Here is a 17,796-nt window from a genome sequence, read left to right on the forward strand (position 1 = left end):
GGCTGCGAAAATTTGTGCGTAACAGTTGACGAACGGCGTGCCGACAAAGACAAGTTGAGGTGGAGCGTACGAGAGCTTTTGTCCCTAGTACAACGGCGATAGGACGGTGATGACCAGATTGTGATGTCGCCGATCAAAAAATACTTGTGCAACAAAAAAAGGTATAATTTGCATATTACAAATTGACATAAATTAAAAGATAAAAGTGAGTCCATCTACAAATTAAATATGAGCTAGATTTGGTCAAAAACAGAACTTTGCAAGCACACAAACAACGTGAGCTGGCAGCAAATATCATCGATGAGCTCAAACCATAATTCAGAGGCTTGCTCCACACTCCAGCTTGCATGTTCCCATATAGCTCTCGAGGTGTGGCGCTCTCCCTGCTGTGCTCCTCTCCCTCGCAATCGTAGTGCGCTGTCCTATTGGTCCATGCGGCCATCACACGGGCAAGTTAATTTTCTTCCTTGTCTTTAGATCTCTTAGGTCAATTATAATGGTGTCGTTGTTTCTTGTTTTTCTGAGGAGCCTTATTGTTTTTAAGAAACTTAACTGAGACTGCAGGAATCTTTTTAGGGGAGCAACCTTTTCCTTCCGACCCACAAAACCCACTCCTCTCTTCCTTCTCCCTTTTCCTTTTATGTTACCTCTCTCCTCATAGCAGCGGCCCAAGAGGCTACCTGCCGGCCCAGCTAGGGACAACCCTAGCAAGACCACGTCTGCACGTGAGAGCACTGCGTTCGATCGCTTCTTCCAACTTCGCCGCCAGAAGAAAACCGCGACGCTTTCTTTGTCACTGGCCCGGCTCGCTGCTCTTGTTTCCCCTCGCAGAAGCAGCACCTGACAGCGCCATCGCCGTCGCCACAGGCCGTGTGGCTCTGCTCGGTCCAGCGCCCAGTCGCCCACGAAGGCGCCGCCGCCTCCTCGCTGCTCTGAAACTACATGGAAAACACCCTTCACACGAGAAGGCCGAGGCAGAGGTCCGACTCACCGTCTCTGCTCGAGCGGCAGCCGGCCAAGCGGAGCCACCTGCATCACCCACCTGTGTCAGGGAGCTTCGCTTCGGTCGAGGCCGCGCCAAGGAATAGGATAGACTGTGGGGCGAAGCGTTTTCTTCACTTGGCGGTGGCAGGCTATGTAATTTAGATATAAAATAGGGGTAATAAAAGACGGATGAACAAGAAGCCTTATTTTCTTTATTATTAAGTATAGATTACATCGCAGCAGCAAAAACCATGAGTAGGTAAACCGAAAATAAAGCAAATCAGGTTCTTGAATATATATAAAAAAGCAATCGGATCCTTGGTCGACTCCCGTGTGGCTTGGGCCGATGCCGGTGAGACGAGCGCGCAGAAGCTCCGACGCCAGTCGTGCCATTGCTGCCGGTCGTGAGAAGCTCGCTCACTGGTCGTGCTGGTTCCGAACGCGGGAGGAGCTGCGGGCGGATGAGCTGCAGACACTACCTCACATGCCGGTATTGCCGGCACATTGCAGATATGCGACTAAAGCTACTGTTTAGCGGCACTTTTTTATCAGTGCATTAAATTACCATCTAATTATTGGCATTTTTTAGATAGTGCCATTAATATTAGATTATTATTGGCATTTTACTAAAGTGTCGGTATATTTTTTTGTGTGGCAGTTTTAGAAAAGTGCCTGCAATGTTTCTTATTACTGGCATTTTACCAAAGTGCTGGTATTTTTCACGGCAGTTTTTTCAAAAGTGCCTACAATGTTGCTTATTACTGGCATTTGGAATAAAGTGCCGGCATTTCCCCCCACCCAGCAGTTATGTTTTGAAGGGTCTAAATGCAAAATTTACTTGCCGCGCCCTTCCTCCGCGGAACGAGCCGCCTCTCCCCCTCCCCCTCCCTTTCCTTAATCGCTCCGTCGCCACGCATGCGGCCGCGGCCGACCTCGCCGCCGCCGTCGTCCTCCGCACGGATCTCCCTTCCCGGCCATAAATCTCTCCCCATGGCATCCTACAACCCCAGCCCAGCCTACCCAGCCCCCTCAGCCCCGCCGCTCACCATGGCGGACCTCGCGCCCGTCTAGATCCCGTCCTCCCCAGGCACGCCCAACTCCACCACCGCTCCCCCGCCCTCCGAGGACATCCTCCTCCTCATCCCCGCCACCCAGCTCCACCTCATCGACCGGCACCGCAGCCACCCGCTCGCCGCGGGGGACCTCACTCTCCTCCGCATCCGGGCCGGCTCCACCTCCCTCGCCGCCATTGCGCAGCTCGGCCCCGTCCAATTCCCTCTGACCCGCGACGTGGCCGCCGTGAAGCTCGACCCCTGCCACTACTCCTTCTCCCTGACCGTCCCCGCCTCCGCCGACGACTCGGCGCCCGGCCCGCTCCACTACGGCTTCACGCTCCCGCGCCTCGACGGCGTGCTCGCGGCCTGCACCAGCTTCTCCGCCCACTCCGTGGTCGGCAGCGAGGGGCTCGCCGGCGGGGTGCGCGGCGAGGTCGAGGCCGCCGCGTACTGGACCGTCGTCGCGCCTGTTAAGGCAATATGCTTGATGTATTACCAAGGGAAACTGCGACCTGTTTGTTCGTCTTCCAAGCAACAAGCGAACCACCAAGAAACACACAGTAAGCAGAAAGCGAACGACGATCCGTAGGATCACTCGCCCATGTAGCATCCGAATAGCACTGGAGCTGGAGAGAGCTGGAACGGGGAAAGAAAAGGCGATGAGTGATCGTGCCACGAAGATAACGAAGAACACAGAGGAGATGACTATAGTGAATAGTGGTAGGAGCTGAGACAAACTGACTGAGAATATGAACAGGATAAGAAATATCAGGACGAGTGACAGCAAGATAAACAAGACACCCAACAAGATGGCGATAACGGGTGGGATCAGGAAGAGGATCACCATCAGTAGGACGAAACTTAACATTAAGCTCCATAGGAGTATCGACTGTGCGCTCATCCTGATGACCCACAAGTATAGGGGGTGTATCGTAGTATTTTCGATAAATAAGAGTGTCGAACCCAACGAGGAGCAGAAGGTGTTGACAAGCAGTTTCGATGAAGGATTCACTGTAAATGCTCACAAACAAGTATTCAGGGGGTTAAGATATAGCAGATGAATAAAGTATGAGTAAGTAAAATGCGAGAGAAATAATTGCAGCGAGTGGCCCAATCCTTTTTAGCACAAAGGACAAGCCGGTTTGTTTACTTATAATGACCAAACGTTCTTGAGGACACACGGGAATTTAGTCTAGTGCTTTCGCTTCATATAGCTGATTAATCTTCATTGTTTTGATAAGTGTTGTGTGGGTGAACCTATGCTAATGGACCGCCCTTCCTAGGACTAATACATACTTGTGATTATACCCCTTGCAAGCATCCGCAACTACAAGAAAGTAATTAAGATAATCTAACCACAGCCTTAAACTCTGAGAACCTGCTATCCCTCCTGCATCGATATACCAACGGGGGTTTAGGTTTCTGTCACTCCGGCAACCCCGCAATTGGCAAACGAATGCAAGATGTATTCCCCTAGGCCCGTAAAGGTGAAGTATCATGTAGTCGATGTTCACATGACACCACTAGAAGAATAACACCACAACTTAAATATCATAACATTGAATATTACTCAACCATAATTCACTACTCCCTCCGGTTCATATTAATTGACTCTAATATGGATGTATCTAGACACATTTTAGTTCTAGATATATCCATATTAAAGTCAATTAATATGAATCAGAGGGAGTACTAACATTTAGACTTCACCCATGTCCTCAAGAACTAAACGAACTACTCACGAGACATCATATGGAACATGATCAGAGGTGATATGATGATGAATAACAATCTGAACATAAACCTTGGTTCAATGGTTTTACTCAATAGCATCAATAACAAGTAGAAATCAATACCGGGAGAGTTTCCCCTATCAAACAATCAAGATCCAACCCTAATTGTTACAGCGGTGACGATGTGCAGCGGTGGAGATGGCGGTGATGATGATGTAGATGATGTCCAGCTCGATGACGGTGACGATGGCGTCGATTTCCCCCTCCGGGAGGGAATTTCCCCGGCAGATTTCAGCCTGCCGGAGAGCTCTTTTCTCTCTGGTGTTTTCCGCCCCGCAGAGGCGGCTGTGACTCTTCGCGACTATCCTCTGGAGCTTAGGTTTTCGGGACGAAGAAGTACGCGTAGGAGAGGAGGCCAGAGGGGGCTGTGGGCCCCCTCCCCACATGGCGGCGCGGCCAGGCCTGGGCCCGCGCCGGCCTATGGGGGCCCATGGCGGCCCTCCTCGGCTCCTCCTTTTGGCTATCTTCGTCTTCTGGAAAAATAGGATTTTCAGTATAATTTCCGTCAATTGTTGATCTTCCGAAATATTGCATTCTGATGGTGCTTTTTCCAGCAGAATCCTGACTCCGGTGCGCGATTCTCCAACAATCATGAAACATGCAAAATAGATGAAATAACATAAGTATCACCTCTAAATATGAAATATATCAATGAATAACAGTAAGTTATGATATAAAATAGTGATGCAAAATGGACGTATCAACTCCCCCAAGCTTAGACTTCGCTTGTCCCCGAGCGAGACCGAACTCGGTAAACAGGCCCACATGTTTATGGAGTGAAGAGTCGATAAATCAAATACGGACAAGAAGCATCATATTAATTCACACAAGACATTCTAGTGAACAACTTCCTCATATAATTCAACTTGAAACAAGTAGAAGGTAATCACAAATAAAGGTGCATAGGAAATCATAATTGGTGATGGAAAACTTCGTTCTTGGTTAGAGAACAATTAACAGATTGTACTTATCTATCGAGCAACGCTCTTATGTTAAAGCTTATATGGCACAACTTGCATACTCAATCATAATAATCTCCTCATAATCATTGATAACTTCCAAAGCTATATTCATTCAGATAAAACTTGTACTAAACAAGGAAGAGTAAAAGGCATGATTAAGTGGATCACAATATAAATGATTTCATCACAACAACTCAAATGCTTGCATAAGATGGAGGGAAATAGGTTTACTGACTCAACATAAAGTAAAAGACAGGCCCTTCGCAGAGGGAAGTAGGGATTAAATCATGTGCTAGAGCTTTTTCAGTTTTGAAATCATATAGAGAGCATAAAAGTAAAGTTTTGAGAGGTGTTTGTTGTTGTCAACGAATGGTAGTGGGTACTCTAACCCCCTTGCCAGACAAACTCTCGAAGAGCGGCTCCCATAAAATTTTATTTTTGGTTGACAATCCTTCGAACCTTTGCTTTCACAAACCATGGCTAACCGAATCCTCGGGTGCCTTCCAATCATTCTCATACCATGAAGGAGTGTCTTTTATTTTAGTTTTATTTAGATGACACTCCTCCCCACCTTTGCTTTCTCAAGCCATGGCTAACCGAATCCTCGGGTGCCATCCAACAATCACATACCATGGAGGAGTGTCTATTTGTATAATTATGAAAGTTAATTAATTGGGGCTGGGAACCCCATTGCCAGCTCTTTTTGCAAAATTATTGGATAAGTGGATGAAGCCACTAGTCCATTGGTGAAAGTTGCCCAACAAGATTGAAAGATAAAACACCACATACTTCCTCATGAGCTATAAAACATTGACACAAATAAGGGATGATAAATTTTGAATTGTTTAAAGGTAGCACACGAAGTATTTACTTGGAATGGCAGGAAATACCATGTAGTAGGTAGGTATGGTGGACACTGATGGCGTAGGTTTGGGTTAAAGTTTGGATGCACGAGAAGCATTCCCTCTCAGTACAGGTTTTTGGCTAGCAAGGTTGATTAGCAAGCATAAGAGTTGAGGGAAACAAACAAATATACATGTGATAGAAACAATCATGCATCTTCCTTGTAAGCACAACCAATTTTAACTTCAGAATAATAAGCTAAGAGCTAACAAGAAAGAAAGACAATGAAACAACTACATGTGTTTCTCTTTTCTACTTAAACCTCAAAGTGTTGTTGCTATTGACCAATGCTAAGTTTGCCAAAACCAAATAGATTTATTCAATGCTCCTAAAGTGATTCCAATACTAATAACAAGATCAATCATATAATAGAGATTGCAAACTAAAATAAGATGTGCAACATGTAAATGATAAGACTTCTCATTAATATTCCATAACGATAACTCACACCAAGGGATACATAGATAACCAACTAAAGAGAGATACTTCCACACTGCAACCCATCTTATATGATAACTTCCCTACTCATGATGTGACACTACTTGATAGTAAAAAGTAAAAGATAGTTATGATGTGATACCGCGGCACTCCCCCAAGCTTGGAACAAACCAAGGGGATGCCAATACCGATGATGAATTACTCCTTCGGCGGTGGTGGTGATGATGGGACGACCCTGATGGGAGTGAGGAACCTCTCTAGCATTCTTCGAAGTCAATGATTATCCTCTTGAAGTATCTCCACTTCCGTTCTCAGAGCACGGTATTGATCACAAAACTCATCGGTAACCCGTAAAGCTTCTTCCAAAATAGGGAAAGAGTCGAGGCTAGGAGCAGGTGGTAAGGGTCCCTGCAAGTTATGAGAAAAAGAATGTCGAGTGTCAACAGATCCCACCAAGATTTGCTTGCTTCCAACAGCTTGTTGCTCTCGTTCTGACGACATCTTCTTCACTTCTTCCTCCGAAAGCCCCTTGCCCTTGTTGTTGGAGGCCATGGTGCTTCTAGATCAAAGACAGATCCTGGCAGAAAACAGCTCGAAACAAAACACGTCGAGAATACGATATACGGACCTCCAGGGGTCCAGGGGATTATATAGAATAAATTTTCGCGACAAAAGGAAAGTACCAGGTCGAACCGGAGTCGGAGAGAGGCAACGAGGGACCCACCTCATAGGGCGGCGCGGCCAGGCTGGGGCCCGCGCCGGCCTATGGGGGCACGCCCTCGTGCGTCTCCTCCACTCCGTTTCGATCTCGTAATTTTACATATTTTCCAAAAAACAGCAAAAACATTGTTCGGAAAGTAAAACGCGGACTTTTTATTACCAGTACTGTTACCTATTCAAAGTCGAACTCTGCCAGACTGTCAATTTGACCTTTGATAAAAGCTTCCGGAGTTACCACTCGAATAACATCAACATCTTCATTATAAGAGTCTCCAGAGATATAATGCTTGAGTCTTTGTCCATTCACCACTTGTGTGGCATCGCCTTGGAGAGAACTAATTTTAACTGATCCTGAACGATACACCTCCACAATGACATATGGTCCTTCCCATTTTGAGAGTAATTTTCCTGCAAAGAATCTGAGACGAGACCGATACAATAGGACTTTATCCCCAACATTAAATTCTCTTTTGATAATTCTTCTATCATGCCATTTCTTAACTTTCTCTTTAAAGAGTTTAGCATTTTCATAAGCTTCACTCCTCCATTCATCTAGAGAACTCAATTGTAGCAATCTCTTCTTACCGGCAAGTTTAGGATCTTTATTTAGTTCTCTTACAGCCCAATAAGCTTTGTGCTCTAGTTCTAAAGGTAAATGACAAGCTTTCCCATAAACCATTTTATACGGTGACATACCCATGGGATTTTTATAAGCAGTTCTATAAGCCCATAGTGCTTCCTTCAATTTACTAGCCCAATTCTTTCTAGATTTATTAACAGTCTTTTGCAAGATAGATTTAATCTCTCTATTTGATAATTCTACTTGCCCACTAGTTTGAGGATGATAAGCGGAAGCAATTCTATGATTAATACCATATTTAGCAAGAGTTTTTCTAAAACCACCATGATAAAAATGAGAACCTCCATCACTCATAAGATATCTAGGAACTCCAAATCTAGGAAAAATCATATCTAAAAGCATTCTTAAAGAGGTCTCACCATCAGCACTTTTTGTGGGTATGGCTTCCACCCATTTAGTAACATAATCAACGGCAACAAGTATATGAGTGTTACCTTCTGAAGAGGGGAAAGGTCCCATGAAGTCAAATCCCCAACAATCAAATGGTTCAATAACAAGAGTATAATTCATAGGCATTTCATTGCGTCTGGAGATATTACCAACCCTTTGACATTCATCACAGAATAAAATAAACCTTCTTGCATCTTTGAAGAGAGTTGGCCAATAAAAACCTGATTGTAAAACCTTTTGCGCGGTTCTATCTCCGGTGTGATGTCCTCCATAAGAACTACCATGACATTTACTCAATATCTCTTGTTGTTCATATTCGGGAACACATCTTCGCAGAATACCATCCACTCCTTCTTTATCTAAGTGTGGGTCATCCCAAAAATAATGCCTCAAGTCATAAAAGAATTTCCTCCTTTGCTGGCTGAAAAGGTTGGAGGCAAGTACTTGGAAACAATAAAGTTAGCATAATCAGCATACCAAGGACTATCTCGCGAGCTCACCTTTATTACAGCCAATTGTTCATTTGGAAAACTATCATTAACAGGAACATGATCATAAGCAATATTTTCCAATCTAGACAAATTATCAGCAACAGGATTATCAGCACCTTTCCTATCTATAATATGCAAATCAAATTCTTGCAACAGAAGCACCCATCTAATAAGCCTTGGCTTAGCATCTTTGTTTTGCATTAGGTATCTAATTGCAGCATGATCAGTATGAATTGTAACTTTTGAATCAACAATATAGGATCTGAACTTGTCACAAGCAAAGACTACAGCTAACAATTATTTTTCAGTAGTAGCATAATTTCTTTGAGCAGCATCAAGGGTTTTCCTAGCATAATGAATAACATTCAATTTTTTATCTACTCGCTGTCCAAGAACAGCGCCTACAGCAAAATCACTAGCATCACACATAATTTCAAAAGGTAAGTTCCAATTAGGAGGTTCAACTATAGGAGCAGTTGTTAAGGCTTTCTTTAGAGTTTCAAAAGCTTCCTTACAATCATCATCAAAAACAAAAGGTGCATCTTTTTGAAGAAGATTAGTAAGAGGTTTTGAAATCTTAGAAAAGTCTTTAATAAACCTCCTATAAAACCCAGCATGACCAAGAACACTACGAATACCTTTAACATCCCTAGGATAGGGCATCTTCTCAATTGCTTCAACTTTAGCTCTATCAACTTCAATACCTCTCTCGGAAATTTTATGTCCCAATACAATTCCTTCATTAAACAAAAAGTGGCATTTCTCCCAATTAAGAACAAGGTTAGTTTCTTCACGCCTCTGCAAAACTTTATCAAGGTTTCGCAAGCAATTATCAAAAGAATTCCCATAGACAGAAAAATCATCCATGAATACCTCTACAATAATCTCGCAAAAGCCATGAAAAATAGCAGACATGCATCTTTGAAAAGTAGCAGGAGCATTACATAAACCAAAAGGCATACGTCTATAAGCATAAGTTCCATAGGGACAAGTGAAAGTGGTTTTCTCTTGATCCTTAGTTTTAACAGCAATTTGTGAAAACCCAGAATAACCATCAAGAAAGCAAAAATGAGTATTTTTAGACAACCTTTCTAACATTTGATCAATAAAAGGTAAAGGGTAATGATCTTTCTTAGTAACCTTATTAACTTTTCGATAATAAATGCACATTATATAGCCTACAACTACTCTTTGAGGGATGAGCTCATCATTATCATTAGGTACAACAGTCATTCCTCCTTTCTTAGGAACACAATGCACAGGACTAACCCATCTACTATCAGCAATAGGATATATAATACCAGCTTCAAGAAGTTTTAATACCTCATTCCTTACCACATCCTTCATCTTAGGAATTAGACGACGCTGATGTTCAACAATAGGCTTTGCATCATCTTCCATATTAATGGCATGTTGGCAAATAGAGGGAGAAATCCCCTTCAAGTCATCAAGAGTATAGCCAATAGCTCCTCGGTGTTTCTTCAATATTTCCAATAACCTTTCTTCCTCAATCTCTGAAAGCTTAGAACTAATAATAACAGGATATATTTTCTTATCATCAATATAAGCATATTTAAGATTATCAGGCAATGGTTTTAAATCAAAAACAGGATCTTCCTTTGGTGGTGGTGTTGTACCTAGATCTTCAACCGGTAAATCATGCTTAAGAATAGGTTGACGAAGGAAAATTACATCAAGCTCATTTCTTTCTTCCCTAAAGACTTCACTCTCACTATTCTCCAAATGTTGCTGCAAAGGATTACTAGGAGCAAGAGCAATAGATGCACATTGTTCAATTCTAAAATCATCATTAGGTAAATCAGCTTTATAAGGAGTTTTGGCAAATTTAGAGAAGTTAAACTCATAAGATTCACCAGCAAATTTAGTCACAATTTTCTCTTTCTTGTAATCTATAACAGCTCCACAAGTATTTAGAAAAGGTCTACCAAAAATGATAGGACAATGTTTACTAGCAGCAGAACCAAGTACCAAAAAGTCAGCAGGATATTTAATCTTACCACATAGAACTTCCACATCTCGAACAATACCAATTGGAGAGATAGTTTCTCTATTAGCTAGCCGAATAACCACGTCAATATCTTCAAGTTCACAAGAACCAATTTCATGCATGATTTCCGTGTAAAGCTCATAAGGAATAGCACTAATACTTGCACCAATATCACATAGACCATAATAACAATGATCACCAATTCTAACAGATAGCATAGGAACACTAGTTTTCCTAGACTTATTAGGATGCGAAACAATATTAGAAGCATCTTCACAGAAAGTAATATGACCATCTTCCACATTTTCAGTCACAAGATCTTTAACTATTGCAATAGCAGGTTCAACCTTTATTTGCTCTTCAGGTTCTATAGGTTTCTTTTCACTTTTATTAACAACACTATTTATAACAGAATACTCCTTCATTTTAGCAGGGAAATGAGTTTTTTCAATATAAGCTTCAGGAAGAACATGATCAACAGTTTCAATTACAACACATTTATTTATAGATGAATCAATTTTATCTTTATACAGTTCATGATACTTATCCAAATTCTTCTTAGGCAATTCATAATGAGAGGCTAAAGCTTTATAAAGATTTGCAACGACTTGAGAATCAAGACCATAAGTAACACTCATATTACGAAATTTATCAGTATCCATAAAAGCTTCAATGCATTTATAATCATAGTTTATACCTGACTCTCTATCTTTGTCATTCTCCCATCCTTCAGTATTCTCCTGAATCCTATCAAGAAGGTCCCTTTTAAACTCTTCTTTGTTGCGTGTAAATGATCCAGAACAAGAAGTATCCAGCAAGGTCTTATCTTGAAAAGAAAGTCTTGCATAGAAACTATCAATGATAATATTACCAGGAAGCTCATGAATGGGGCATTTGAGCATTAAAGACTTCAATCTCCCCCACGCTTGGGCAATACTCTCTCCATCATGAGGCCAGAAATTTTATATGCGGTTCCGGTCTTTGTGAATTTCACTTGGAGGATAGAATTTAGAATAAAATAGGGGCACAATATCATTCCATTCAAGAGAATCCCCATTCTTCAGTAATTTATACCAATGCGCCGCTTTACCCGACAGCGATATAGAGAATAGTTTCTTCCTAACTTTATCCATAGAAATACCTGCACACTTGAATAAACCGTATAATTCATGTAAGAACAGTAAATGATCACCAGGATGGACAGTTCCATCCCCTTCATAGCGGTTATCCACAACACGTTCAATAATTTTCATAGGTATTTTGTATGGAATCTCTTTCTCACCTGGCGCCTCATCCACTACCTTTGCAGTAGTAGTAGATTTTCCAAATAAAAATTCAAGAGAAGATCTCTCCATAATGAATTATAGCAGCAGGCAGAAATAAAATCAGCATGAACAGTAAAAGTTTCCCTTACCAATTCCACTTACCAATAGCGCTTCACTCCCCGGCAACGGCGGCAGAAAATAGTCTTGATGACCCACAAGTATAGGGGGTGTATCATAGTATTTTCGATAAATAAGAGTGTCGAACCCAACGAGGAGCAGAAGGTGTTGACAAGCAGTTTCGATGAAGGATTCACTGTAAATGCTCACAGACAAGTATTCAGGGGGTTTTGATATAGCAGATGAATAAAGTAAGAGTAAGTAAAATGCGAGAGAAATAATTGCAGCGAGTGGCCCAATCCTTTTTAGCACAAAGGACAAGCCGGTTTGTTTACTTATAATGACCAAACGTTCTTGAGGACACACGGGAATTTAGTCTAGTGCTTTCGCTTCATATAGCTGATTAATCTTCATTGTTTTGATAAGTGTTGTGTGGGTGAACCTATGCTAATGCACCGCCCTTCCTAGGACTAATACATACTTGTGATTATACCCCTTGCAAGCATCCGCAACTACAAGAAAGTAATTAAGATAATCTAACCACAGCCTTAAACTCTGAGATCCTGCTATCCCTCCTGCATCGATATACCAACGGGGGTTTAGGTTTCAGTCACTCCGGCAACCCCGCAATTGGCAAATGAATACAAGATATATTCCCCTAGGCCCATAAAGGTGAAGTATCATGTAGTCGACGTTCACATGACACCACTAGAAGAATAACACCACAACTTAAATATCATAACATTGAATATTACTCAACCATAATTCACTACTAACATTTAGACTTCACCCATGTCCTCAAGAACTAAACGAACTACTCACAAGACATCATATGGAACATGATCAGAGGTGATACGATGATGAATAACAATCTGAACATAAACCTTGGTTCAATGGTTTCACTCAATAGCATCAATAACAAGTAGAAATCAATACCGGGAGAGTTTCCCCTATCAAACAATCAAGATCCAACCCTAATTGTTACAGCGGTGACGATGTGCAGCGGTGGAGATGGCGGTGATGATGATGCAGATGATGGTGATGATGATGGAGATGATGTCCAGCTCGATGACGGTGACGATGGCGTCGATTTCCCCCTCCGGGAGGGAATTTCCCCGGCAGATTTCAGCCTGCCGGAGAGCTCTTTTCTCTCTGGTGTTTTCCGCCCCGCAGAGGCGGCTGTGACTCTTCACGACTATCCTCTGGAGCTTAGGTTTTCGGGACGAAGAAGTACGCGAAGGAGAGGAGGCCAGAGGGGGCTGTGGGCCCCCTCCCCACATGGCGGCGCGGCCAGGCCTGGGCCCGCGCCGGCCTATGGGGGGGCTCATGGCGGCCCTCCTCGGCTCCTCCTTTTGGCTATCTTCGTCTTCTGGAAAAATAGCATTTTCAGTATAATTTCCGTCAATTGTTGATCTTCCGAAATATTGCATTCTGACGGTGCTTTTTCCAGCAGAATCCTGACTCCGGTGCGCGATTCTCCAACAATCATGAAACATGCAAAATAGATGAATTAACATAAGTATCACCTCTAAATATGAAATATATCAATGAATAACAGTAAGTTATGATATAAAATAGTGATGCAAAATGGACGTATCACATCCCCAAGAGCAGCACGAGCAAGAAGATCCTGAATGTACTTTTCCTGAGAGATAGAAAAGCCATCAGAAGTGGAGGAAACCTCAATGCCAAGAAAATAGCAAAGAGGACCAAGATCAGTCATAAGAAACTGATCACGAAGACTAGGAGAGAAACCAGCAGCAGTCACGACAGAGGCGAAGAAGAAGAGTACGTCCACGAGGAGAAGTGTGAACGAAAAGTGCTGGATCATGAAAACTAGGAGAGAAACCAGCAGCAGTCACGACAGAGGCGAAGCGCTCAAACCAGGCACGAGGGGCCTGTTTGAGACCATAGAGAGAACGTCGAAGACGACAAACCATCCCATCGGGAACAGAATACCCAGGAGGAGGCTGCATGTAAACCTCCTCACTCAACTCGCCATCAAGAAAAGCATTCTGAACATCAAGCTGGAGACAGACCAGCGGCAAACAGAAGCAACATCAAGAAGGGTACACACAGTAGTCATATGAGCTACAGGGGCAAAAGTCTCATCATAGTCACGGCCGTGCTCCTGCTGAAAACCACGAGCCACAAGACGCGCTTTATAGCGCTCAAGAGATCCATCAGAGCGAGTCTTAATTTTATAGACTCACTTACACGTGATGGGACGAACACCAGAAGGAGGAGAAACAAGATCCCAAGTGCCAGTGCGCTCAAGCGCAGCGATCTCCTCAGCCATGGCAAGCTGCCATTCAGGATGACGCTCGGCATCCCGATAAGAAGTCGGCTCGGAAACGACAGAGAGACCATACTGACTAGGAGAGTAACGAACTGGAGCACGACGCTGACGAACAGGCTGGGAAGGGGGAAGCTCATCTGTAGAAGACAAGTCATCAGAAGAAGAGGAAGAAGGGACAACATCGGAAGGAGCCGAAGCCGGAGAACGAGGAGTACTAGGTGGACTAGACGAACGAGAGGATGGCGCCGAAGGGGGCGCATCAGAAGTAGGAGGGAGGGGAGGAGGGACAGCAGGGGGTGCATCCGGAAAAAGAAGAAAAGAGATATCATCCACCGGGTAAATACCCGAGGTGGGGCGAGGATAGAAGGGACGCGTCTCATCAAATGTGATGTCACGAGAGATGCGCATCCGACGACCAACGGGGTCCCAACAGCGATAGCCCTTATGCTCATCACTGTATCCGAGAAAAACACACTCAACAGACTGAGCGGTCAGTTTTGTGCGTTCGCGAGGAGGCAGAAGGACATAGCAGACGCAACCAAAAGAACAGAGAGTCGAGTAGTCTGGAGAAACACCAGAGAGACGCTCGAGAGGTATGCCACCCTGTAGAGCAGCGGAAGGCTGAATGTTAATGAGGTGGGCCGATGTAGCGACAGCCTCAGCCCAGAAATGTGGCGGAAGAGAAGAGGCAATCATCATAGCACGGGTGGTCTCAAGAAGATGACGATGCTTATGCTCGGCGACGCCATTTTGAGCATGCGTGCCGGGACAAGAAAACTGAGCAAGGGTGCCCTCCTCAGCAAGGACACCACGAAGGTGCTGAGAGATATACTCACCAGCAGAATCAGCACGGAACACGCGAATGGGTGAGGAATACTGAGTGCGGACCATGGCCGCAAAACGCTGATAAATAGAGAGCACCTCACTGCGAGAACGCATGAAAAACACCCAGGTGTACTGTGAAAAATCATCAATGAATAAGATATAGTATCGATGGCCCCCTTTTGAAGCGAAGGGAGCCGGACCCCAAACATCTGAATGGACTAAATCGAACGGTCGCTGAGAGACAGACACACTAGTAGGATAGGGAAGCTGAATCTGTTTGCCTAACCTACAACACTGACAGTGTAACGACCCATCTCCAGAGACAGACCCCAGAAGGCCACGATGAACCAAAGACGACAGGCGAGAGTCACAAAGGTGACCAAGACGATGATGCCACTGCTGAAAAGAGCCGGTGACAAAGGCAACAACCGGAGGAGAACTGGCAGATGAAGTGGCAGCGGAAGGAACACGAAGCCATTCTAACTCCCAAAGCCCCGGAGACTGACGGCTACGAGGGCCAGCTCCAACCAGGGCCTGTGTGCGACGATCCTGAACCGCACAAGACTCAGCGTCAAGAATGATGCGACAACCAGAATCGGTGAGCTGGCTAGCAGAGAAAAGATTCATCTGAAGGCGAGGAACATGAGAAACATCAGGGATAGAGAAAGAGGGAGTAGAAAGGGTGCCTGTACTAGTAACAGGAATAGAGGTACCATCAGCCGTGACAACACGGACAGGAGAAATAAGAGACCGAAGAGCAGACAGAATAGAAGACTCAGAGGTCATATGAAAGGAAGCTCCAGAATCCAGATACCACGGGGACGTACCTGACTGTGTAGAAAGTGGTGGTCGCGCAGTGCCAGAAGAGCCAGTCACAGAACCAGCAGCGCCCGGCGAGGAAGAGTCTGGAGTAGCGAGCAGACCACGAAGACCCCTGAGAATGTCCTTATCAGAGAGTGCAACTGCAGAAGATCCTGAAGAGCCAGCCTGCTGACGATCCTAGAACTGCTGACGTAAACTGGGATCCCGCGTCCAGCAAGTGGAGGAAGTGTGGCCAACCTTGCCACAGTAGGTGCAATGAGGACGAGGGCGGAGACTCGGACCGCGAGGCTGCTGACGTAAACTGGAATCCCAAGCATCAAGCATGCGGTGAAGCTGCGCTATCTCATGCGCAGAGAGGGGCACGACTGGAGAGGTCGACGTACAATCAGGGGCCGAAGAGGAGCTATCACCCACACGCACAGAGGCCACCAAAAGGGGCGATGGAGAACAACACGCCGATGAAGACAGAGTCGGCAAAGCACGGTTATAACCACGTGAAGAGGCCGCGAAAGTCGATGTAGAACGGCAGGCCGACGTAGACAGAGCCGACGAAGTGCGGTCATAACCACGGGAAGAGGCCGCAAAAGTCGATGTAGAGCGGCGGGCCGACGTAGACGAAGTCGGCGAAGAGGCAGAGCCGCATGAAGAGGCCGCAAAAGTCGGTGAAGCGCGGGCAGAGCCGCGTGAAGAGGCCGCAAACGGCGACGAAGAATGGCTAGCCGTCATACACGGAGGCAACGGACAAATACCAAGTACCGAAGGGAGGCCCAAAGATAAAGCGGGATCAGCAGAAGAAGACATCGGGTAACAACAGCCGACGACAGTTTTTTTTTCCTTTTTTTTTGTTTTTTTTCCTTATTTTTTTTGTAGATCGAAGTCAACTCACAGAGGACAACCAGGGGAGATCGGCAAGGGAGAAGGCTAGCAGATTGGAAGCCACGGGCCAGCACGGAGCGGATCAACCAGGGGAGATCAAGGGGAGATCGACCAGGGAGATCAATTAGCAGCCATGGGCCAGCACGGAGCGGATCGGCCAGCACGGAGCGGATCGGCCGGCAGCTAGGGAAATCGCGCGGAAGCAGAGATCGGGCGGGGCGGGCGGCCCGAGAAGAAAACGCGCGCACGCCCGGGAAGAAGAAAAGGCCGACGCGGAGCGGATCGGCCGGGGGAGACGGACACCACAGAGACGGCCGGGGAGATGGCCGGACGGAGAGCGGCGGACGAAGAGCGGCAACTACGGTCGGGACAACGTACAAACTAGGACCAAGTTTTGCTCTGATACCATGTTAAGGCAATATGCTTGATGTATTACCAAGGGGCCAAAGGCCACAATATATAGTACATGTACAGGTGCACATATGCAGAAAGCCCCCTAACATATGGGAAAACTACAATAGACAGATATATACATCTAACAGCGCCCAACGTCGAGGAGTACGGCTGCGCGGTCACCAGGGCCATCGCCTCGGGTGCTGAGGGCCTCGCCAAGGGGATCATCTGGTGTGGGGTCATGACGGTGGAGAGGCTCCACTGGGGGAACGAGGTCCTCAGGAAGAGGATCCAGCCTGGGGACACTGACGCCGAGGTCACCCCCGAGATGCTGAAGCGAATCAAAAGGTATTGCTGACTTCCTCACTTCTTGTAGTGCCATTATGGGTATATCAGTGTTCTGTAGTGTCATTTCAGTTGAGTTAGTAAACCTTATGATGATTAGGGGCAATATCTGCAATTTATCCATGTAATCATGCTGGCAATTACATGTATTTTACTAGTCTTGTTGTCTGGCTTCCCTGTTCCTTGGTTTCATATCTATGTCATGTATAGGAAGAATTTCAGCAACAACAGAAACATGTTAGTGCTCAGAGTACTAGATGTACTTCATTATCTAGGTTCAGATTCTTAGGAGAAGAGTGAGAGCCCAAGGAACCATGAGTTTGGTCAAATGTCTGAATTAGTTGATGCACCTTTGTTTAAGAGTAATAGTACAGTGCTTAACATCTGAACTTTGTGGTTCCTAACAAAGCCTAGCACATTCACACTAAAAAGTTTAATCTGTCAAATTGTTTCTTTATTTCTGTATGCGT

At 44.9% G+C, this 17,796-nt stretch overlaps 1 protein-coding gene across 1 annotated transcript; it reads left to right on the top strand.

Annotated features, from left to right (window-relative positions):
- The first annotated feature begins 1,330 nt into the window (after positions 1-1,330).
- LOC127315429 (senescence/dehydration-associated protein At4g35985, chloroplastic-like) lies at positions 1,331-17,339 on the top strand. The gene is made up of 3 exons (XM_051345918.2): positions 1,331-1,474; positions 2,056-2,557; positions 17,131-17,339. The coding sequence occupies exons 1-3, from the start codon at positions 1,331-1,333 to the stop codon at positions 17,337-17,339; spliced, it is 855 nt and encodes a 284-aa protein (XP_051201878.2).
- Positions 17,340-17,796: the final 457 nt, after the last annotated feature.

The sequence above is a fragment of the Lolium perenne genome, chromosome 7, assembly GCF_019359855.2.
Source record: "Lolium perenne isolate Kyuss_39 chromosome 7, Kyuss_2.0, whole genome shotgun sequence".
NCBI classification, from domain to species: Eukaryota; Viridiplantae; Streptophyta; class Magnoliopsida; order Poales; family Poaceae; genus Lolium; species Lolium perenne.